Here is a 20836-nt window from a genome sequence, read left to right as displayed (position 1 = left end):
TTTGGTTCCTGGCTGCCTGCATGTTGGCCCATAAAACACTGCATAATCAAATATTTGCGTGGATCTAACTCGACTTCGTATTTGCGTGGCTTGGAGGACCAACAAGGACTGCGGATGACATGTATTGGTCCTGCAGATGACACCGATACTGACGCTTTTGGGTTGCGTGGTTGCGCGGTCTCCCGCTGAGATTTACCTAGGTCCAGGGTCCTATAAAAGTCGAGGATATTTCAAGCAACGTTCATTCGCAAGTCTTCTGCTGCAGGTGTACCGTGCTCTATTCCTGTTTCATATCTCGAGTTCCTCAGGAAAATGGTTCGATATACGTACATCTTTGTCCTGGTGCTTTTGGCCATTTGCTCCCGATGCGGATCCTCCATGGCTATTCCGGATGAGGAGCGCTATGTGCGCAAGGAATACAACCGGGACCTGCTGGACTGGGTCAACAACTTAGGACAATTTACGCCCGGCCAGGTGGCCACCCTTTGCCGGTATCCGCTGGTTCTGGAGAACTCCTTGGTCCCATCCATGCCCATCAGGAAACGCAACTCGGAGCTCATTAACTCGCTGCTCAGTCTGCCCAAGAACATGAACGATGCGGGCAAGTAAACGTGAATAAGTCCCGGTCGATTTTTCGACGGAATCGGATGACCGCACCTTTGAACCCACGGAACCTGGACAAGAACCTATTATTTAATGTTATATTATATTTTTTTGGTGCGTTAAAGGAAAATGGAAATCCGCAGAAAAGAGCTGGTGTAGTCATCTAATAGAGAGGAAAGACCGTATGAATTTGTTGCTTTAAAAAATATGTAGAAAAATATACAAATATCAAATCTTAAAATTGTTGTATATTTTTTAACTCGTCTATGGATTAATTTTAAAAGATTTTCATTATGTTTGATCCCTCAAAAGATTTGGGTCATTTCAACATAAAAAAATCCACATTTTTAAGCATTGAAAACTACTCTTCGAACAAAAATTGAATATTTTTTATTTTGGGTTCTATGCGTATTTGACTAAAAACAATGAAGCTATTTAATTTTTTCAATTCGTTCCTTTTAAACTATATCATATAGTGATTGGTTTCTAACAAAATTAAAATCGAAGTTCTAAAATTTTAAAAAGTTACTAAATTTCGGAGAGTAATAGAAAAACGACTTTTGGTAAAACTGGCGGACAGGACTTGGCTAGATCGACTATCCTGGTGATGTTAGGCAAATATATATATTCTTTATAGCGTCGGAGACATTTTCTTCACTGAATTGGAAACTTTTGACTGTAGTAAAGGCCTTAAACAATAGAAACAGCTGGATTTGAAATAATAACCCCCCCCAAAAAACCCATAAACTGCTATAAAATAATTTGCGCTTGAACTTGACAAAATAATATGTTCAGTGATAAACAAACAGCAGTATTGTTTTCTATTTTAAGATCCAACAGTTATGTAGAAACCAGGAGTTCTACATATAGATCGGAGAACTGAATAAATTTAAGACCATTTTTTGCAGGCAACCCATTAGTACAAAGGTTTTTAATTTTGTTTCAAATATATTTATTTTTCATTTCAAAGTGTTCCATAAACCTCCTTGTATGTTAACCAGACTTTTTCTTGCTGACGCTAACTCTGCGGACGATTTTGTAGTGAACATCTTTGACCCTGAAATGTTTCCTGTGGACAGTGCTGGGCTTGGCAGTGGTCGTAGTAGTGGTTGTATCCGAGGTCGTATTGGTGGTTGTGGTAGAGTTCGTCTGAGCAGACGTCGGCTGAACCAGGAAGAATCCGGCGAATAGGACCACGGCCAATAGAAGGATTGCTAGCTTCATTCTTTTGCTTTGACACAATAGTGACTGTATTCCAGAGACCTCAAAGACCTTTTTATAGCCGAAAATTGTCTACAACAAAATAAATAAGTTAACAACGAAGCACAATGAAAAATCTGCAAAACAAAATTTGCACACCACATTTTGCTTTCAAAATGTTTGCTTTTCGTTTGATGTTTACCCACCGCAGGAAAAACAGTTGTACGCACGTTTATATATGACGGCAATATATATTTTTCCTTATAAGATACATAACTATGTTAATCCAAGTTGCTGATTTAAATTAATAATCGAACAATTCTCCACTTGATTATGGGTAAGTTCATTTGGCGCTGTTTGAAAACGGTAAGAGTTTTGTATAGAAAACGTTATGCGTATGTTTTGTCTGATAAAGCCTGAACTTGTATGGTAATGCCATTAAAATTAAAACTTAAAAACTCAAATCTTAAAATTGTTGTACATTTTTGAACTCGTACATGGATTGTTTCCCATTTCTTAAATAGCGCAATAATTTTAAAAGATTTTCATTATGTTTGATCCTTTATAAGATGGTTCATTGCAACATAAAACAAGAGAGAACGCTATAGTCGAGTGCCTCGACTATTAGATACCCGTTACTCAGCTAAACAACTTAATATAAATATGCCTTCTTGTATGTTTTTCGCCGCTCCAATTAGCTCCCGATTTTTATGTTAAAATCGGTACCCAGGGAACACCACGTGGAGGCCGTTGATTTGCAACGGGGTCTTTCAAACCAAAATAAAATTTGGGGACATACGAGTCGGCTTGAGTTGCCAAACTTTATTCAAGTTTGGAATCTCCATGTTCCCCAAAATTTTGTTTATCCGTTAGATGGCGCTATTGTATTGCGCCATCTACCCCAAGACATTGGTACCACGGGCCATGAAAGGCGGAAATGTAGGCGCTAGCCAGGCTTAAGCGTTTAATGGGTTTTTGGGCGTTAGAGTGGGCGTGGCAAACTTTTATTAGGCCAATCGATAGGTATTGACGAAACAAATACATATCAATTAAAATTTTCATAATAGCAACAAAACTGTGGCCACAGCTTGTGGCTTGTGGGCGTCAGAGGGGCGTGGCACCATTTTAAAATAAACTTGCGCTGCGTAGGAACTCCTAAAATCTACATGCAAAATGCCAATCTTCTAGCTTTTATAGTTTCCGAGATCTCAGCGTTCATACGGACAGACAGACAGACGGACATGGCTAGATCGACTCGGCTAGTGATCCTGAAAAAGAATATATATACCTTATAGGGTCGGAAACGCTTCCTTCTACCTGTTACATACTTTTGCACGAATACAATATACCCTTTTACTTGATAACTACTCTTCGAACAAAAATTAAATATTTTTATACCCGTTATTCCCTTAAACAATAGAAACAGCTGGATTTGAAATAATATCACTCGAAACCCCCAGAAAACTGCTTTTAAATAATTTGTGCTTGAACTTGACAAAAAACGTTCAATGATAAACAAAAAACAGTATTATTTTTTATTTTAAGAACCAACCGTTATGTAGAGACCAGGAGTTCTATGTATAGATCGGCAACGCATTAGTATAAAACAAGAAAGGAATGCTAACTTCGGGCGGAGCCGAAGTTGATATACCCTTGCAGAATACTCTGTAAATTATATTCTCCAAAATTATTCATATGATGCATTCTTAATACTCATAAAAAATTCCAACTTCCTAACTTAACAAACACCAAAGTTATTCCGATCAATCAGTTATATGGCGGCTATAGGATATAGTCGGCTGATCCTTATGAAATTTGGTAGGTCGGATTTATTGGCCAAATATAAAACCCATAGAAAATCCCAACTTCCTAACTTTACAAACACCAAAGTTATGGCATTTCCGATCAATCAGTTATATGGCAGCTATAGGATATAATCGGCCGATCCCGGCCGTTCCGACATATATACTGCGTGCAAAGGAAAGAAGGGTGTGTGCAAAGTTTGAACTCGATAGCTTTAAAACTGAGAGACTAGTTTGCGTAGAAACAGACAGACGGACAGACAGACGGACAGACGGACATGGCTATATCAACTCAGGAGGTGATCCTGATCAAGAATATATATACTTTATAGGGTCGGAGATGTCTCCTTCACTGCGTTGCACACTTTTGACCAAAATTATAATACCCTCTGCAAGGGTATAAAAAGGTTTTTAATTTTGTTTCCAATATATTTATTTTTCATTCCAAAGTGTTCCATAAACCTCCTTGTATGTTAACAAGACTTTTTCTTTTTAGTCTTGTGGACGATTTTGAATTGATCAGTTCTAAACTTGAAATGTTTCCTGTGGAAAGTGATGGCCTTGGCAGTGGTCGTTGTAGTGGTTGCATCCGAGGTCGTATTGGTGGTTGTTGTGGAGTTCGTCTGAGCAGACGTCGGCTGAGCCAGGAAGAATCCGGCGAACAGGACCACGGCCAATAGAAGGGTTGCTAGCTTCATTATTTAAGTTTGAAACAATAGTGACTGTATTCCAGAGACCTCAAAGACCTTTATATAGACCAAAATTGTCTAGAACAAAATAAATTAAATAAAATAAATAAGTAAATAACGAAGCACAATAAAAAATTAGCAAAACAAATTTTGCTGTTAAAATGTTTGCTTTTCGTTTGATATTTACCCACCGCAGGAAAACAGTTGTACGCACGTTTATATATGACGGCAATATATATTTTTCCTTATGTATAAGATACATAACTATGTTAATCCAAGTTGCTGATTTAAATTAATAATCGAACAATTCTCCACTTGATTATGGGTAAGTTCATTTGGCGCTGTTTGAAATCGGTAAGAGTTTTGTATAGAAAACGTTATGCGTATGCTTTGTCTGATAAAGCTTGAACTATGTATTTATGTATGGTAATGCCATTAAAATTAAAACTTTTGACAATCGAATTGTTAGTAACTACTACAAACAAGATGTATACAATTTTCTTTTTTTTTCATATTACAAAACAATCAATTCTCGCTGGCCTTTCGGTCTGATAAGTAGAACAATGGTGTGTATATGTTGATGCTTGCTTCGGCTTAAAATGCAGTTTCGGTAGCTTTTCACTTAAAAGACTATGCCTGCTAATGCATAAATACTAACTAACTGGCCATACACTGCCTTGGCTAATTATTAACGGCTAATCTAGCATATCGTATGTGGCTGCAGCGGAGGAGGACTCCCAGCACACCCGTGACTAAGTCGCATGCCCGAAGCTCTGGCCGCTGCGCTCCCAAGCTGGAAAAGGAAATGGAAATTCATTAGTTCTCTGAGTCAATTTGAAATATCTTAGCCACTCACACATATGGTAATAGGTTATAAAGCTTTAGCTGATTAACCAGCTTTGTATTGGTTTTTTTTTGGAAACACACACAATGGCGCTGACTTTTACTTGATAATTGCTGAAACACGTACTCTCCTCCTTCATCTTCCTGTCGATGCGACTGTCGCTGGTCGATCTCACATGAAAAACTCGTTGGCTGAATGGGAAAGCGGAAGTCACGTCCGCCCCGGACGATCGAATATTGTAATCTCTATGACGCGAAGTCCCCGATAAGTCGGATCGATCAGCTGCAGACCCTTGGCGTTGTAAATGCGTTCGTTTTGGGAAGCCACAAATTTGGATATCTTGCGAAGGGTCTGTGGGGGTAGTTAAACATAAATTGGGGATGGTAAATATAGGTTGCGTAATTAGTGGCTCTGCAAATTGGAGAAATTTCTCTTTTCTTAATAATTAAGGACATCTTTTTTTAAATATGTATTATTTTGTTATGTTCTCAATGTTAATGGATGAAATAATAGATATCTTGGTTCAATAATATCTTAAGTATTAGTTGAGGATAATTAAATTATTTAGTTGTTCTCCAAGAAATCTACTAATGCTCAATTACAAGTTACCATTATAAACATTCTAGGCCAGTAAACAGTATTTCAAAAATCTAAAGAGAGGTACTATTAATGGCTATAATACTTTGTGAAATTAGGCTTAGAAAAGACTTAAAATTTTAACATGGTCATTTAAAGAAACTAAGTTTTTTAAAGTACACTTGTAACGTTTTGCTACAAAGATAAATATTAAGGAATCCCTAAAAACATGGATTTATATAAATAAAAGGAATCCTGATAAAAAGTTGCAGTAGTTCCTATATTGCAATTGATTGTTATTGCTTTGGCCGCAGATTTATATAGTCCCCCGCCCAAGTGACGCACCTTTTCGTAGTGCGTTTCGGAGCACATGTAAATCAAGTAGGCCGTGATGCAGCCGATGCATCCTTCGCAGTAGGTTCCACAGGATCCCTCCTCCGCCTCGGCATAGAATTCGTTTAGCCTGTTGATGGTGGCCTCGAAGACGTGTCGTTCGATCTGGAGGGTAGTAATATATATATATATACATATCTCCTGGTTATAAGCTAATTGCAGACATTATACTCACCATGCCCTCCAGCTCAGTGGGCAGTCGGGTGTGGAACTTGACGGAGGTTCCTTCACTGTAGTCGCGTTGGATGAAGACCTTGCTGAAGACCACGCCCCCTCCGGTGGCTTGGAGCGCTGTGGGATTGCCGCCCGCTGGTGTAGCGCCGCCTCCTTGGGACATGTCGTCGCTGAAAAGTCTGATTAGAGCATGAATGGCCTCGCTCTGCAGCGCCCGATGCATTTGGTTTAGGGCAATCATCTTGAGAATGGAGTATTGCAATCCCAAATGGGCAGCTGGCCTTGCCTTTTCCAGCAGCCCCAAATCGGGGTGTTTTTGGGTTTTATCTGGCCCATTTCCATGGAGCAAGGCCTGCTTCGAGACTTACCTGTTTATCTGGAGTTGAAGTAACCTTAGTTGGGCTGGAAAACCACGCAGTAATCCTCTGGTTGCCTTAAATTGGTTAAAATTTGTTGAAATTGCAATAACAATACAATAACAGTGTGACCGTCTGACTCGAAAACACTTTTTATACCATCACAAATATATCTAGGGAATTCCCTAGAATCGTTAAATATTCGATAAATAGAGTTTACTATCTCTGTTCATTATAAAGACGTGGCTGATAAAATAAGGTGGTATTATTTAATAAACAATAGTGTTAATTAGCTACGGATAAAGAAATAGTTCGGTTAATATATTCCTTTGGGGAATACCCTTATCACTGCACTGCTTGAAAATACCGTAGTTTTGCAACTCAAATCTTTTAACATGGAGCATTCCCAGTCTGAAGAAAGCCGACTGCTACAAAAAACTAACCCCCGCCAATAATAACTAAGCAGTTAATAGGAATACAGATTTTCAGAGCAGTGCATTTTAAATTGTTTAAAATTTCACTATTTTGTAAGAAATATTGTTGGACAATTAGTTTATAATGAGGAAAGTTCCGACATAAACAATTTCTTTAAAAAACATAATTAACATAAAGCATTTCCACTCTTGCTGCAAAAGTGGATGATAGTTAAGCAGTTTATATGCAAGCAGGTTTTTTGGAGCAGTTAAATTTGAAATTGAAAAATGTATATCACTATTAAATTATTATCGTTAGCCAGTTAGTTTGTAATTAAGGAACTTGGGATATAGAAATATTACCATTTTAATAATTAATTAACATAACATCGATTTGTAACTTTCATTGTTTTGTTGATCTTCAAAAATTTTTTTCCTCCGTATATTCTTAAACAAAATATGTTAATAATTTTGAAAGGTTCACCTAAAATTTTAAATTTGCAATTTAACATTGGTGCATTAATCTTTTAAATAGTACTTTTCGTATATGTAGCCGATTAAATTTAGCTGGTCAACAGTTGCTAGCACTCATAATTTATATCTTTGGCTTGTTCTGGACAGCAGTGGCCGCCACCAAAGCTGCTCCCTTTCCGGATCCGTCCTCAGAAACAACCAACTCGAATTTGACACCCGGCTTGAGGAGCTTCCTCATGTGGAACTGGAGCATCTCGTGGTACTTGGGATGGAAGCGATAGACACTGCCATCGATGCCGATGACCACCTCGTTGATGTTCATCTTGTTGATGATCGTGACCAGTCCGCAGGCACATAGCTTGGCGGATCTCGAGGAGACCGCCTCGCAAATGAGTTTCAGGGACTCTTTGTCCGACTCCTGGCTTCCAATAATGCCCAGTTCGTTGAGGACCTTGTTGCAGGAACGGTATTCCCCAGGCGGATCGCTCTCGATATCGGATATGTACGAGCTATTAAAGCTCCAGGCCTTCTGGATCTTTTGCGACTTATCTCCGTGGAACATCACATCCTTGTTGATCATTTCGATGACAACGAGGCGCACCAATTCGCCCATATACATGCCCGAGATGCACTTCTCGAAGGTCTGTCTTCCGGGATTCGGCGTTATCCTGTCTACCACCTTGTCGTAGGATGTACGCACGAACTCCAGGACACCATTGTCCCCAAACGCGCCCCACTCGCAGTTGATAATCATTGAGGGCTTGGGACTGGTCTGATATCCCTCGAAACACTCGGCATTTACGGTTTTCTCCACATAGCACGCATTACTGCCAGTCCCCACGATCAGTCCTATCCGGCAATTTTTATGGCTGTGGGCGCAGGACATCAAAGTGCCCACGGTGTCGTTTAGTATGGCTACCGTGTTGATCTTCACATCGCCCCTCCGGTCAATGGCCTCTTGGAGAAGAGTGACCTAGTGAGGTATATAGAAAATATCATCTAGAAATATCGAAATTTTGATTCAAATATCGTTCTGAACCAGAAAATAACGATCAAACTGGACATTTTCCAAACCTTACCCATCACAATATTTAATGTTTAAATTCCAATAGGTGTCACATACATATATAAAATAACGATATTTTAATCGGTCAATACATTAAATATCGATACGATATCTGTATATCAATATTTTCAGAAATCCCCAAACTCACCACATTCTTGCCCACCACGCCCTCGCAGCTGAATCCCTTTGTCCAGGCCACTAGGATGCCCTTCGAAAGACCTTGTTGCTGGCAGGGAAAGGAGAAGGTGAAGCCCAGTGGCAGCGTCTCGTCCTGCACGCCATTTTCGATGCAGAACTCCGATAGGCATTCGGCTAGAAAATCGAATAGTGCCTTGCCCGATCCCGACATCAGGGACTTTGGGAATTCAAAGCTCTTTGAAATGGTTTCCACGTCCGAATCGCTGTTCAGGGTCACCAGGAGCACCCGGAAATTAGAGCCACCTAGATCTAGAGCCAAATATTTTCCCCGCTCTTTGCCCGTGGGAAGATCCTGTACGTAGGTTACAAAGCACTTGATCACCGCACGCGGATGCGTGTCCTTGGCCAGGCCCATCTTCATCTCCTTGGTCATGCGCTCCACCACCTCGGCCATCTTCTCCTGGTCGAGAATGAAGCCCTTGACCGCCATCTCCACTTCCGGGTTAACAAGACTCGGCATTGTTCTTTCACAATCGCCAGAAGTGACCCTTTCCAAAATAAAAGGATTGAGAAATCAATTTTGAATTTAGTTCCGAACGGAGAAATAGTTTAGCCGACAGTTTTTGAGTGCACAAATAAAGTTACCTGCTTAGATTGAATTTTCGAAAGATATTTATTTATATTATAATATATATAAATATATATAAGTAATTCCGGGTACCCATTGTCTTTGAGCTCTTAGGATAAGCATATTACACAAATAGTTTTACACATTCTTTCTGGTTCTGTTTATTTATATTTAACTATATTATTGCTTGCCACAATGTTGTTTGTATATGATTATCATTAGGGACTCCGAAATAGATTTTCAATAATTGAAGTTATAGATAACCTTCAGTTTAAATAATCCAAATCGTATGTTGGTTGTGCAGATTTCTGAACTTTATAGTTTCATTTAATAAAACTAAATAAAAACCAAATTTTTATTGCATTAAACATAATTTATTACAAGATCAGTCCTAGTAGTCCATAGTGAACATCTTGGAGTCGGTTTTGTACTTGTTGGCATGTGCCATTCCCGCCATAATGGCCGCCCCCACTCCACAACTGTCCTGGGTGATCACAAACTCGAACTTGCACGTCGGATCGGCCAGCATGCGGGTGTACTTATTCAGAACTGTGGCGAAGGTCGGATGGAGGCGATAGATGCCGCCATCCACGGCGATGGAGATCTGTGGCAAGTGCATGCGATTAATGAGGCAGGCCACTCCACTGGCAACCACCATGGCAGCGCGAGTGGTGACCGTTTCGCAGATATATTTTAGGGCAGCCAGATCCCGCTCCTTGCAATGTCGGATCCGGAACTTGTCCATCACCTCCTGCGCCTTAGTGTATTCACCCGGCGGATCGGAGGCGATTTCGATCACCGAAACCATGTCCAACTTCCACTGGATGCCAATATAGTCACGTCTATCTCCCGCAAAGATGGCACCCATGGTCATCAGTCGTAGCACTATAATGCGAATCAATTCCCCCATGCAGAGGGCACCGCTGAACTTCTCGTAGATCCGCTGTCCCGGAATTATGGACTCGTTGTCCAACTGGCGATCGAATTCGTTACGTATAAAGTCCAGCGTTCCATTGTCCCCGAAATGGGCCCAATCCGAATTGATGATCATTAGCCTTCTGCCCTCCTCACCCTCGTACAATTGGCACCTCTCGACTTTTTCCACGTAACACGAATTGGCAATGCTGCCCATGATCAAGCCCATTCGGGTATCGGGTTGGGCCCAACACAGGGCCAATAGGGATCCAGCACCCACGTTGATAATGCCCATCACTTCGACGGATATTTCGGGAAACTTGGCCAGAGCATCGCGCAGCAATTGGACCACGTCCTTGCCAATGGCTCCCTGTGCGCCAAACTCCTTGGTCCATGAAACCAAAATACCCACATCCAAGGCCAGTTTGTTGAGGCTAAATGCAAAGGCTATGCCCATCGGCAGATTGTCCTTCTCCACTTTTTTCTCCTTCACGAAATTGGCAATTGTGGCGGCCAGGAAGTTGAATACCTCGGTACCTCGACCCGCCGCCACAGTATGCGGCATTATCACGCACTTGGAACTGGTGTAGATATCCCTTTCGCTGCTGAACCTCACCAGCATTATCCGGCAGTTGGTGGGCATCATCTCGAGGGCCAAAAACTGACCACGCTCCCTGCCCGATGGCAAATCCTGGACATAGCTAAGGTGACAGGGCACCGTCGATCGATCGTGGTTGTCGCGACTCAGGCCCATCACAATCTCACGGTCCAACAAGTCCATAATCTTCTCCAGATCCGCATCGGTCGGCTTGAACAGCTTGCAGATCTTGTACACTTCCGGAAAGTCCTCCTCCGGATTGAATTTTTTTCCGGTTGACATTGCGATTTACGTTAATTGCGCTTGAAATATTTCTGTTATCGGTATGAAAATCGCTGCCTATGAAAAAAATGTATAAAATGCTACTGTTGTTTTGAATAAATTATGACGTATAAATCATTTGAACTACAATATTAATATTTGTTTGATATGTGCTTATTGTCTATGATTTCTAAAAGTGCATAGGTTCAAAAATAAGCTCAAATATTTCTATTTAATTGATAATTTAAACACAAATCCTAAGCACACGTTGTATTGCGAAAATTAATTTAAAACAATTCCTTAAAAATATAGAAATACCAGGTAATGGCACCTCCCATTTACCACAAAATAGATTATTTACGAGTCATGAAACAACACTGGGTGCTTTATTTACACGATAACGAGAAATGCGTCACAAAGAAATGCTTAGATCAATAGTTGAGTTGAGTTATCATGTGGATGTGGCGGTGAGCAGCTTTCCTCTTCGCAGGATGTGGATATATCTTAAAGCTGCGTTCTATGACACAATGAATTCCGCCACAGGGGCGCATCGCATTTAATGGCTAAATGTGGAAGTCGTGTTAGAACTCGCACTCTAACTTAAAACGAGGGTTAGACTTAAGAGGAGTAGTGAAGGCTTACTAATAAATACGCGTCACGTGAGAAACATGTCGGGGAAATCGTTGTTCAGCAGGTCGTAGGTATAACCATCCAGACTGGAAAAGGCACTGATGCAGGCCGAGGGCTGCTGATCGCTGTCAAAGTCGAAGGAGTCCGTGGATCTGTGATCCAGTAATCGTAGGCTGAGTTCCACGTCCGACTTTTCCAGCCCAGACATGGGTATATCGCCACGACAGCCGGGTAACAGCGATTCCCCGCTGCCAGTGAGCAGACTTCCGTATCCGGGACTCAAACAGGTTAGGGAATCCCCATCGGAGGCATCCAAGAGAAGGGAGCCCAGGGCGCTGATTCCGTGCAGTCCCAGCAAACTGTCCACCTCCAATCCCGGACTGCTACTGCTGCTGTGGCTGTTCGAGAATGAGGATAGCGAGGCATAGGCGGAGGAGGCAGGCGATCCTATCGATGAGGTGGCATAGCAGGACTCTCCCGAACTTGTGGGCGGCACTTGGGGCACTGTCTTGGCCAGCTTTTGGCTCTGTCTCTTGCTGGCCGTCGAGTTCTTCTTGCCACTCGCCTTAGACTTGACTGGTTTTTTCACCACTGGAAGTGCCACAGGTAGCTCCACTTCCACCTCAACCTCCTCGGCCACATCGGAGTCTTGTCTCGCCTCCCGATTGGCAGTCTCCTCCAGACACTCCCCTATCAACTCACTCTCGTAGCTGGGATCCTGAATCGAATCGCTTAGCATGGTGATGTACTTCATGGCCAATCTGAGGGTGGTGATTTTGGTCAACTTCTCATTCGTATTGACCGCATCTTCGCCGGTTATCGCCTGGGGAACACAATGTCTCAACGTCTCGAAGGCCGTGTTGATCTCCCGCATTCTGGTACGTTCCCTGGCATTTGCCGTTTTCCGTCGGTATTTGCTTAACGGCGGTGCTTTCGTCTTGGACTTGGTGGGTGTATTTTTCCTCGATTTACTAGCCGGTTCCACAATGGGATCCAACTCCAGTTGAAAGTCGGGCAGGCTGGCTGATTCCACATCCTCGGCGGGAGTCCTTTTCTGGCGCTTCTGTCGCAGGGAATACTTTTCACCACGCGCAATGTTCGTCTTCCTTTTCCGCGAATCCTTTGGGTCCGCCATATCCGCCATGTCATTCAGATCGGCGTAGTTGTGCAGCTCGTACGTGTTGGACTTCATCTGAAAGTGGAGTGCAGAGGCAGACTTTAGTCGAGGGTCTTCTAGGCTTTTTTTCGAACCCATCCCATCCCGGGGCAATTAACAATTTTGTACAATTTTTTTTAAAAGACATCGGGGAGCATATGGGGTCAGTGCAATCGAGCGAAACGGTTTTTTTTCGGACCCACCCCGCCAAAAACTTCCGTAAACGGCTCTCGAATTGGCTTCAATGAACTGAAGTCGATTCTTGAGTAGTGCTTCCGTCATAAAACCCACTGAAGCCGAAAAACCAAAACGAAACGAAACGCATCAAACCAAAAAACTCATAAATACAATTTAGAAGCGGGGGCAAGAAGCAATTGGTCTGCCAAATGAAATTTCTCATTGCTCATTGCGTTGCGCAATCCACGAAATTCCTAGTATCTTCTCGATCTGTTTCTGAGTCACATCTTAAGTCATTTCGCATGCGAATAACTCTATGAGCTGTCTTCGCAAATCCTAAATATGGTTTAGTCTGGTTTTTTTAAAGTTCCATTTTAGTTTTGTGTATTTCAAAACTTGTGAGTAATGTAAAAGTCAACAAATGTCGCTTAACTATGATGGGTGTATTTCCAGATAAAATACACCTTTTAAAGGATGACGATTATTTAGACGTATCCAAATATTATTGTGAATAAATTCTTCCTATTCTGACTAAAACAAATATGATTATGAAATGATTTACAAATCTTTTCTGTTGTATATCAGATAGAAAATTAATAAAAGTTCCAATAAAAATTCCATCAGCTTCATCAGCAAATCTTCAACAGGAAAGCCAATAAAAATATTTAAAGACCTCGTTAAAATATACAAATACATATACAGACATTAAAGAAAAAGTAAACTAATTCGAAATTGTGAATGCCATAAAAATATTTTTTTTAGAAGAGAAATTGTGTTTGATCAATGAAATCATATTTCTTTATTTAATGCCCTGTGCTTTAAATAGTAAATATTGTTAACTTTACCTGAAGCTTTCTTTTATAATGCTGATCGCATTAGCTTTATCTGCTTTGCACGAAATTAACATGTAAGCATTTTCTTAATCTTTAATTTAAAAACAAATTGCTTTAAAATTGTAGCACGATTATGGTCTTTTGCGTTCAACACAGAAATTCATTATGACAAATGCTCATATAAGTTTCAAGCCTACTGCTGTATGAGGTCTTATCGCAAATCGAGTTCTAAGAATAGATTTTATATTTATATGCAAAACAAAAACGGCAATTCGTGGTTTATTGTAGTGGATAGTTTTTATTATTACCCACACAAAAGGAATATAAAATAAAATGGAAATGTGTAGGGAAACTATCTGTTTACTTTGGTGATTATAAAATAACGAAACTGGTGTGTAATTGTTAAAATATTTATAGTCTACGCTGTATGAAACCGTTGGGAAAGTTTTAAATTCCCGCCATTGCCAAGGGCATAATCATCTCGATTTCATGTCGAGAAAGTTTTGTGTTCGTGTGTGGTAAATAAAATGTTTATTATTTTCTTTTGTTTGCGGTAGGTCAGCTATACGAAATATTCAGCATCGCTTTTCACTCGCTATTTTGCCGGCATTGAGCTAAACGCGGGCAGATACTATTTGCGGCCACTGTTTGTCGGTTGGAAATGCAACAAAACAAAGCATCGAGCGCAACAGTTAATGAATGCATTTTAATGCAAGAATTAAGTTACATGAAAATGTAACACGAAGCCAACGCAGCGGCGTCATTTCCACCTCCCAAACACCAGAGATACAGAGATACAGAGATGGAGATTGAAATGTTTCTGCATCGATGCTAACGCCCTTGCAATTGTGCCTTGGCCTCATAAATCGCCAGTTGGCCAAGTTGGCAGTCTGAATGCAGAGGTGTAAATGCGAGCAGATTGATTGCAGTCAGTTGATCTAAAGGGGAGCAGCTCACGTCGAGTTAGTCGGTTCAGTCGGGGGCCTCACTAAAATGGACAATTTAGTGCAGATTGTCCGAAATTGGCCATAGACGATTCTGGCCAGGCTGCCTTGCCCGATCCGGCTCGGATTGGCTTGGATTGTTGGCTTGTTGGCTTGTTGGCCTGCTTGACACTTGTTGCATAGCTCTGACCATTCCCAGAGCTCGCTCTTGGCTTGGCCTAAACAAGTTATGAGGTGTTTTTCTTTAGCCACTTATCTTCGATTACCGTTAATGTTTGTCTGGCCGAGAAAAAAGACAGAATGAATGGGCGACTTAGCGGGCGGAATTCCAAGAGATTTCATCTTCCCCTATCCCAAAAAAACCCCGGCGACTTCAATTCAAATTACCTTTCCCTGCCTCAACTTTCAGCACGTGGCTAAGTTTTTCACTTCGTGCCAGCATTTTCTGCAGCGTTTCGCCTCTGATTTGAGGTATAATTAATTTTCGCCACGCAATCCGAAGAAATGCTAAAAGACCCTGCAGACAGAAGTTTTTAAGTTGGAAAATGCGCCCACGGATTGCATGCCCTTATTAAAACTGTAAAGTTCTGTTTTAGGCAATGATCAGTATCTTTGATCCATTTAAACAGTTTTCTTTTCTCATAGAATTTTGAAAAGTTAGTAAGGGAAGTGTAGAATATTGATTTTTCAGCATACTTAAAATATTCAAATAAAGTTTAATTGATTATCTTTATTTTTAGAGATTATTTTCAGATGTTTAATTGTTACAAGATTTATTATGCATTTTGAACGATATAATGCTTACGATTTAATAATATCTAGGAAATATATTTACAGAATTTAAAATTCTACACATTTAACGTTTAAAACCTCTGCCCTATTTATAACCATATTTCTTAAAAGCATTTCTCTAAACGAAATGTACCAAAGTGCCTTCCAACCTTATGGAATGTACCCACTTGAGTGGTAAGGGCATCGGCGAAGTTTGCGACATGCAACAAACAAGCTGCAATTAAGTGCAAAACACAGAAAAATTTGTGCACCGTCTTCAAAGCGGGGCGGCAACCGTTGCTCACCTGCTCACCCTCTCCCGCCCCCTTTTCCCGCCCCCGGTCCTAAACGACGTGAAAATTACCTAGTTCCGTGCGCTTAAAGTGGGGTTGTGATGGGTGGAAAAGCGTGGAAAGTGCAGCGACTGGCCACAATCAACAAATTGCATGCGATTAAAAGTATTCGCGGCTAATAAACGTTTGTTGAACAAACAGCAACAAGCGGCCTCCTGATTTTCGGGGGCGTGGCCGGAGGGATACAGGATATGCTGAAAGGATGTGGAGCAGGAAATGAGCGGGCGCTTGGGTGGTAGTAGTGTAGGCCCTGTTTTCCCTCTCTGTTGATTGGAAAATTTGTTGCGCCGGTTTTTCGTGGATAAAATGAGTGCTGCAGAGAAGGGTGCTTCTGCTTAAGTTTTCAATTACACGCCGGCACAATGCAAAAAGCGCCCAATTGAAATGCACAGACAACAAACATAGAACATTTCCTCTGCCCCTTACACAAAAGCCTATCCAATTCAATTGTACACACAGAAAAATATCAAAATAAATGGTCTAAGAAACATTAACTTTAAAAATTAAATGTGTATGTTATTATTTATTAATGCAATCAGTTAAGTCTGAAGTTTAAAAACTATAGACAAATAGCGAATGTTAAATATGATTTAAGTTATTTTCATTGCTTTAAAATACCAACATTTTAATCAGTTTTAAATGTATAAACATTAGGATTAGAACTGATTATACATAAATTGAATGTTATTATTAATTACCCATTAAATTGATATTTCGTAAAATTTTAATTTCATCCAATTAATATTTTAAGAATGTATTTAACACGCCATCTCTGAATTTGTAATTATTTAGCTCCAAATAAATTGAGTTACACTTTTGAAATAAAATAAATATTGTTAAATACAATTTAATTTACTAAATACATCATATCTAAAAATGTTTTGAGCTTTAATTTTTTGCTCAGTGCAACCATTTTCCCCTCTGCCTTTCTCTTTTGCCAACCGTGAGGTAGACAAAAGGCGAGCCGTGCGTGCGTCGAGGCGTGAAGGGGTCGAGGGGCGGGGCAGGGGCGTGTGGGTGGGGCGGTCCGTTTCACAGACATTTTTTTTTTGAAAAATCGGATGGAGAGTGTCCGGGGCAAGGGGAAGTTAGCCAGGCCTAGCCGGAGTGCACTTGAAACTACCGGCGAGTGACTGCTCCCCCTCCAGTCTGCCCTTCACTTTTGGCTCGGTTGCAGTCGCTGCATTTTTAGGTGTAGCCATTAAATTTAGAACTTTTTCTGCACGCTTGTCTGCGCGCCCATGGATTCGTTGGGGAAATCCGGGGACGGGGGGAATGTTGAATTCAAGGATTCGGGCAGCCGGGTGCGGTTAAATGGAAAATGAAGCGTCTGCTGCTTGGGCACAAACTATAAAAAAACTGAACCACACGAGCCACGATAGAACGAGGGTTGATGACTTAGTTTGGATCTATAACGACTTTTCCTAGACACAAAATATAGAAAATATTGGAAGGGCAGAAGTTTCACCATTATATTTTTTTAATAATCCTCTTGGACTTTCCATAAGAATTCGGTTGTAGTATTTAATATAAAAATATTTTACTATTACGTTGCATTACTTGCAAAATGAATTCTTGAATTAGAATTGTTTTCGTTTGTCTTAATAAGAATTATATATATATTATATCATAGTATTTAAATTAATTTGTTTTTACAATATTAAAATATTTTGTGGTATAGTTAACTTTTCGATCTCCCCTCTTAGTCGATCTGCCATAGAATCTTCGACTGATTCAGATTGTCTCTGTGCCTGGCATCAGTTTAATTCGGATGTTGTTGTTTTTGCCACTGCTCTAAAATTAGTTTTTATTGTCTGCAACTTGAATTTTCTATCACTATTTTTGTTTCTTATTTTCATAGCGCTCTGTCTATTTTTTATCTTTTTCGATTTGTGATTCTTAATTTGGTTTTTGTGGAAAGCGTCAAAATCTTTCATTTGCTTTCGAATTTTTTGCTTTTACTATAGCCTTTGTTGTTGCTTTGCTAGCTGCCTGTTATTGTTGCTGTTGTCTCGTGCTGTTGCCAGTTGCACGTTGCATATCCCCCTGCCTTTTGTATCGTGTGTGCTACCGTTGGCAGCTATTATTTTTAGCCAGCCTGCGGCAAGTTCTTATTTGTTATTTTTCTCTTCTTTATTTTTCCTTTTGGCATCTTTTAATTTTTTGCTTTATTCCTTTGTGTGTTTCGTTTCATTTTCCTTTTTTTTTATGCTGTTGATTTGTTGCCATTGCTTTGGCCAAATGATTTTGTTTGATTTTCCATTTACGTTGAGTTTGTTTATTAAAATTGGCACACACTGCGTATGTGTGACGGTGCCGTGTTTACATTCTCTGTCTCCCTTTTTTACTTATTTGTAGGTATATACATAAATATATATATATACATGTGCCCACGTTTGAGTTATATTTTGATAGCTTTTGGTGTGGTTTTGTATTACCCATCGGCTTTTGATTTACTTGATTTTTTGACAGGTCTCTGGCATTTGCCTTTTGGCTAATTTTTATTTTTCTTTATGTCATCCTGTTATTGTTATTGTTTTAGTTGCCTTTCCATAGAGTCGGACAGCTGTTCCCACATTGGACCGAGATTTGGGTCAGGGGGACAGCAAACAATGAGGTAGGCAAGTATATTTAGAGACGCGGAAGGTCCATGAGTCTATAGCTAATAGTTGACTATCAGATTTATACGCCCGACTTGATTAGTAGGAATTATTGGTAAAAAATTCATAAAAACCAGTAAACGAAAAAATGTAAAGGACAATTTATATTGATTAACATGACCACTGATGATGATTTTAATTGGATTGATCTATTTATTATTTCGTAAATTCAACCAATAAAAATTATCTAAAAAAATTCAAAATGTGTTTAAGGTTGAAACTAATAATTTTCTTTGTGGAACTGCAAAATAAATTTCCTTTCATTAAGAGGACAGAAAAACATATGTGTTTTTTATTTTTAGTCCTAGCTATGATATATTTTTTAAATTCTTGACCCAAAGCCAACGAATTTGTGATAAGGAATATCAAGAAAAGGAATATTTCTAAAAGTCGCTTATAAGTTATACAAATTTGAAGAATGTTCTTAACAACTTTAAGAGCTTTAAAAAGATTAACTGCAAAACATTGGGTGATTAACAAAAATATCTTTAGAAATTTAAATAAGTAAATAACCGAAGTTGTTGATTAACACATCACCATAAGAAATTGGAAGACGAGAATAATGTACTCATTGATAATGAATTCACAGCTTTTGTTTACACATTAATTTAAATGTTTCCCCTCCTTTTGGCCGCAAGCAAACAAAGCTAAGTTGTTGCTCTCCTTCACTAACCTTTCAAAATCAGTTGACAACTAGCTGTCGTCGGTGTTTTCCCTCCTGAACATCTGAAGAACATTCTCCCTTCCACACATCTGGCTTTTCAACACCTTGGACAAATAAATGTTTCAGAAGTTTCTCAAAAAATTGCCCTGCTCCGTTCGCCACACAATATCGTGATTGGCCAAAGGAATGCCTTTTGTCTATTTATATTGGGGCGGCAACAAGAGATCGAGGAATTCTTCTATAACTCTATATTTACGTCTGATAAATATGATGGCGGAGGTATATTTACCTTTTTGATTTCATAAATCCAACAGTGTATGGCTGGGAGGTTGTTCGGGATGATTTGAATTTAGCTGTGCACTCTGATTAAGATTTGTTGATGTTTTTATTTTAATTTTTGGTTCATTAAAGTTGCGCAAAAGTATGCAAATTGAGGTTCCGACTAATTAGTCACCCGACTAATTTTGATATGCGATCTTTTCTTGTTATTTTGTTTTGCTTGGGTTATTTTTTTTTTATCGGAATTAAAGTTATTAGCTCATGCATAAATTTGGCAGATTAACACAACAAAAAATGGAATTTCAGTTTTATTTCCTCAAAACTGTAGAGCTTGTTTTGACTTGAATTGATTCCCTTGCGGCGATTTATTCACATATAAGAACTTTTGTTTGTGTTCGCGTATTTCTCTTTCTTGGTGTGTTTGCAGGAAAAGCCTCGAAGAATGGATTTTCCGAAACGTGCAAGCCGCGTGTGTCAGTGCGGCGGGACTAAACTACGGCGGTGTGCGTGAGGCCGGTTGCTAAAAATATCTATGAGAACGCGTCGCTTGGCTGTGCATATAGCTTTGTATCTGTATCTCGATGTCGGCCTGTATCTATGTACATATATCCAATATCCCGAGTTGGCGTACGAAAATACACGGAGAAAATGCTGCGCTGCGTCCGCCTGCTGCGCTTGTCCGCTGTGCACTGAAAAGATATATCTCGGGCCGCGGATCGTCAATGTCGAGATTGTGCGGTTTGTGGAACGGGATGGATGGGCTGGGATGCCAGCCGAGTCAGCTGAGCCACTTGGCTTTGACTCCGTTATAGCCCGGCCAGCGATCTTGGGGCGAGTGGGCGGCGATGGAAGTCGGACTTGTCTGCTGCGCTGAGCGTGCGGCGCGCTATTGGAACGATCAATGAATTAAATGCCGCATTAAAAGGCAGCAAAGTCTCGTTTTCTCGTTTTCTCACTGGCTGAGCGACCAATAAACCGAGAAACCCACTGGCGCTCGCCAACGCCAACACAACGTCATTGAAGAGAAACCAGTTCTCTCTTTCCCCAAATATCCACCCGTTGTGTGGGTGCTTTTTGCGTTGGCCGGATCGCATCGGATCGTATCGGATCGTATAGTATCGTATAGGATCGTATGGAAGAAACGGGTCTCAGTTGGTCTTCTCTTGAGTGATTTTCAATTCAGATTTTCGGTTTCGTTTCGAGTGTTTTGAGTGCTAGTTGGCACTCTCCTCCGCAAAC

The 20836-nt window shown here is 40.3% G+C and overlaps 7 protein-coding genes across 10 annotated transcripts; 1 reads left to right on the top strand and 6 right to left on the bottom strand.

Annotated features, from left to right (window-relative positions):
- Positions 1 to 276: 276 nt before the first annotated feature.
- On the top strand, positions 277 to 844 carry LOC108048210 (protein PDF). The gene has a single exon (XM_017128725.2). The coding sequence runs from the start codon at positions 313 to 315 to the stop codon at positions 607 to 609; it is 297 nt and encodes a 98-aa protein (XP_016984214.1). The 5' UTR covers positions 277 to 312; the 3' UTR covers positions 610 to 844.
- A 752-nt stretch (positions 845 to 1596) lies between these two features.
- On the bottom strand, positions 1597 to 2178 carry LOC108048220. Its single transcript, XM_017128738.2, has 2 exons — positions 2010 to 2178; positions 1597 to 1896 (listed from the first exon to the last, which is right to left on the bottom strand). The coding sequence occupies exon 2, from the start codon at positions 1825 to 1827 to the stop codon at positions 1597 to 1599; it is 231 nt and encodes a 76-aa protein (XP_016984227.2). The 5' UTR covers positions 1828 to 1896; positions 2010 to 2178.
- A 1842-nt stretch (positions 2179 to 4020) lies between these two features.
- LOC108048219 lies at positions 4021 to 4571 on the bottom strand. 2 transcript variants are annotated; one of them, XM_017128736.2, is made up of 2 exons: positions 4486 to 4571; positions 4021 to 4372 (listed from the first exon to the last, which is right to left on the bottom strand). In XM_017128736.2, the coding sequence occupies exon 2, from the start codon at positions 4301 to 4303 to the stop codon at positions 4079 to 4081; it is 225 nt and encodes a 74-aa protein (XP_016984225.1). In that variant the 5' UTR covers positions 4304 to 4372; positions 4486 to 4571; the 3' UTR covers positions 4021 to 4078. The 2 variants fall into 2 exon arrangements, with proteins under 2 accessions (XP_016984225.1, XP_016984226.1); XM_017128737.2 differs by having other exon boundaries at positions 4482 to 4552.
- On the bottom strand, positions 4506 to 6781 carry LOC108048217 (golgin subfamily A member 7). 3 transcript variants are annotated; one of them, XM_017128735.2, is made up of 5 exons: positions 6650 to 6781; positions 6283 to 6486; positions 6060 to 6212; positions 5151 to 5489; positions 4506 to 5087 (listed from the first exon to the last, which is right to left on the bottom strand). In XM_017128735.2, exons 2-4 carry the CDS (start codon positions 6442 to 6444, stop codon positions 5349 to 5351), a joined length of 456 nt encoding a protein of 151 aa, XP_016984224.1. In that variant the 5' UTR covers positions 6445 to 6486; positions 6650 to 6781; the 3' UTR covers positions 4506 to 5087; positions 5151 to 5348. The 3 variants fall into 3 exon arrangements, with proteins under 3 accessions (XP_016984224.1, XP_016984223.1, XP_016984222.1); XM_017128734.2 differs by having other exon boundaries at positions 6283 to 6460; XM_017128733.2 differs by having other exon boundaries at positions 6283 to 6451.
- A 620-nt stretch (positions 6782 to 7401) lies between these two features.
- LOC108048216 (hexokinase type 2) lies at positions 7402 to 9348 on the bottom strand. Its single transcript, XM_017128732.2, has 2 exons — positions 8739 to 9348; positions 7402 to 8497 (listed from the first exon to the last, which is right to left on the bottom strand). Exons 1-2 carry the CDS (start codon positions 9246 to 9248, stop codon positions 7646 to 7648), a joined length of 1362 nt encoding a protein of 453 aa, XP_016984221.1. The 5' UTR covers positions 9249 to 9348; the 3' UTR covers positions 7402 to 7645.
- Positions 9349 to 9470: 122 nt separating this feature from the next.
- LOC108048214 (hexokinase type 1) lies at positions 9471 to 11432 on the bottom strand. Its single transcript, XM_017128730.2, has one exon. The coding sequence runs from the start codon at positions 11149 to 11151 to the stop codon at positions 9748 to 9750; it is 1404 nt and encodes a 467-aa protein (XP_016984219.1). The 5' UTR covers positions 11152 to 11432; the 3' UTR covers positions 9471 to 9747.
- Positions 11433 to 11486: 54 nt separating this feature from the next.
- Positions 11487 to 20488, bottom strand: LOC108048215 (helix-loop-helix protein delilah). The gene is made up of 2 exons (XM_017128731.2): positions 19608 to 20488; positions 11487 to 12952 (listed from the first exon to the last, which is right to left on the bottom strand). Exon 2 carries the CDS (start codon positions 12950 to 12952, stop codon positions 11786 to 11788), a length of 1167 nt encoding a protein of 388 aa, XP_016984220.2. The 5' UTR covers positions 19608 to 20488; the 3' UTR covers positions 11487 to 11785.
- Between the last annotated feature and the right edge of the window lie 348 nt (positions 20489 to 20836).

This window comes from Drosophila rhopaloa, unplaced genomic scaffold (assembly GCF_018152115.1).
Source record: "Drosophila rhopaloa isolate 14029-0021.01 unplaced genomic scaffold, ASM1815211v1 contig_178, whole genome shotgun sequence".
NCBI classification, from domain to species: Eukaryota; Metazoa; Arthropoda; class Insecta; order Diptera; family Drosophilidae; genus Drosophila; species Drosophila rhopaloa.
The sequence above is the reverse complement of the archived record's forward strand: the minus strand, read 5'-3'. Positions and strand labels throughout refer to the sequence as shown.

Excerpts from the sequence above, each read along its gene's own strand:
- LOC108048210 (XM_017128725.2), top strand. The coding sequence starts at position 313 with ATGGTTCGATATACGTACATCTTTGTCCTGGTGCTTTTGGCCATTTGC.
- LOC108048220 (XM_017128738.2), bottom strand. The coding sequence starts at position 1,827 with ATGAAGCTAGCAATCCTTCTATTGGCCGTGGTCCTATTCGCCGGATTC.
- LOC108048219 (XM_017128736.2), bottom strand. The coding sequence starts at position 4,303 with ATGAAGCTAGCAACCCTTCTATTGGCCGTGGTCCTGTTCGCCGGATTC.
- LOC108048217 (XM_017128735.2), bottom strand. The coding sequence starts at position 6,444 with ATGTCCCAAGGAGGCGGCGCTACACCAGCGGGCGGCAATCCCACAGCG. Across the intron at positions 6,213-6,282 it reads CCACTGAGCTGGAGGGCATG|ATCGAACGACACGTCTTCGA; the intron begins GTGAGTATAATG and ends ACTACCCTCCAG. Across the intron at positions 5,490-6,059 it reads CCGAAACGCACTACGAAAAG|ACCCTTCGCAAGATATCCAA; the intron begins GTGCGTCACTTG and ends CTACCCCCACAG.
- LOC108048216 (XM_017128732.2), bottom strand. The coding sequence starts at position 9,248 with ATGCCGAGTCTTGTTAACCCGGAAGTGGAGATGGCGGTCAAGGGCTTC. Across the intron at positions 8,498-8,738 it reads GCGTGGTGGGCAAGAATGTG|GTCACTCTTCTCCAAGAGGC; the intron begins GTGAGTTTGGGG and ends ATACCTCACTAG.
- LOC108048214 (XM_017128730.2), bottom strand. The coding sequence starts at position 11,151 with ATGTCAACCGGAAAAAAATTCAATCCGGAGGAGGACTTTCCGGAAGTG.
- LOC108048215 (XM_017128731.2), bottom strand. The coding sequence starts at position 12,952 with ATGAAGTCCAACACGTACGAGCTGCACAACTACGCCGATCTGAATGAC.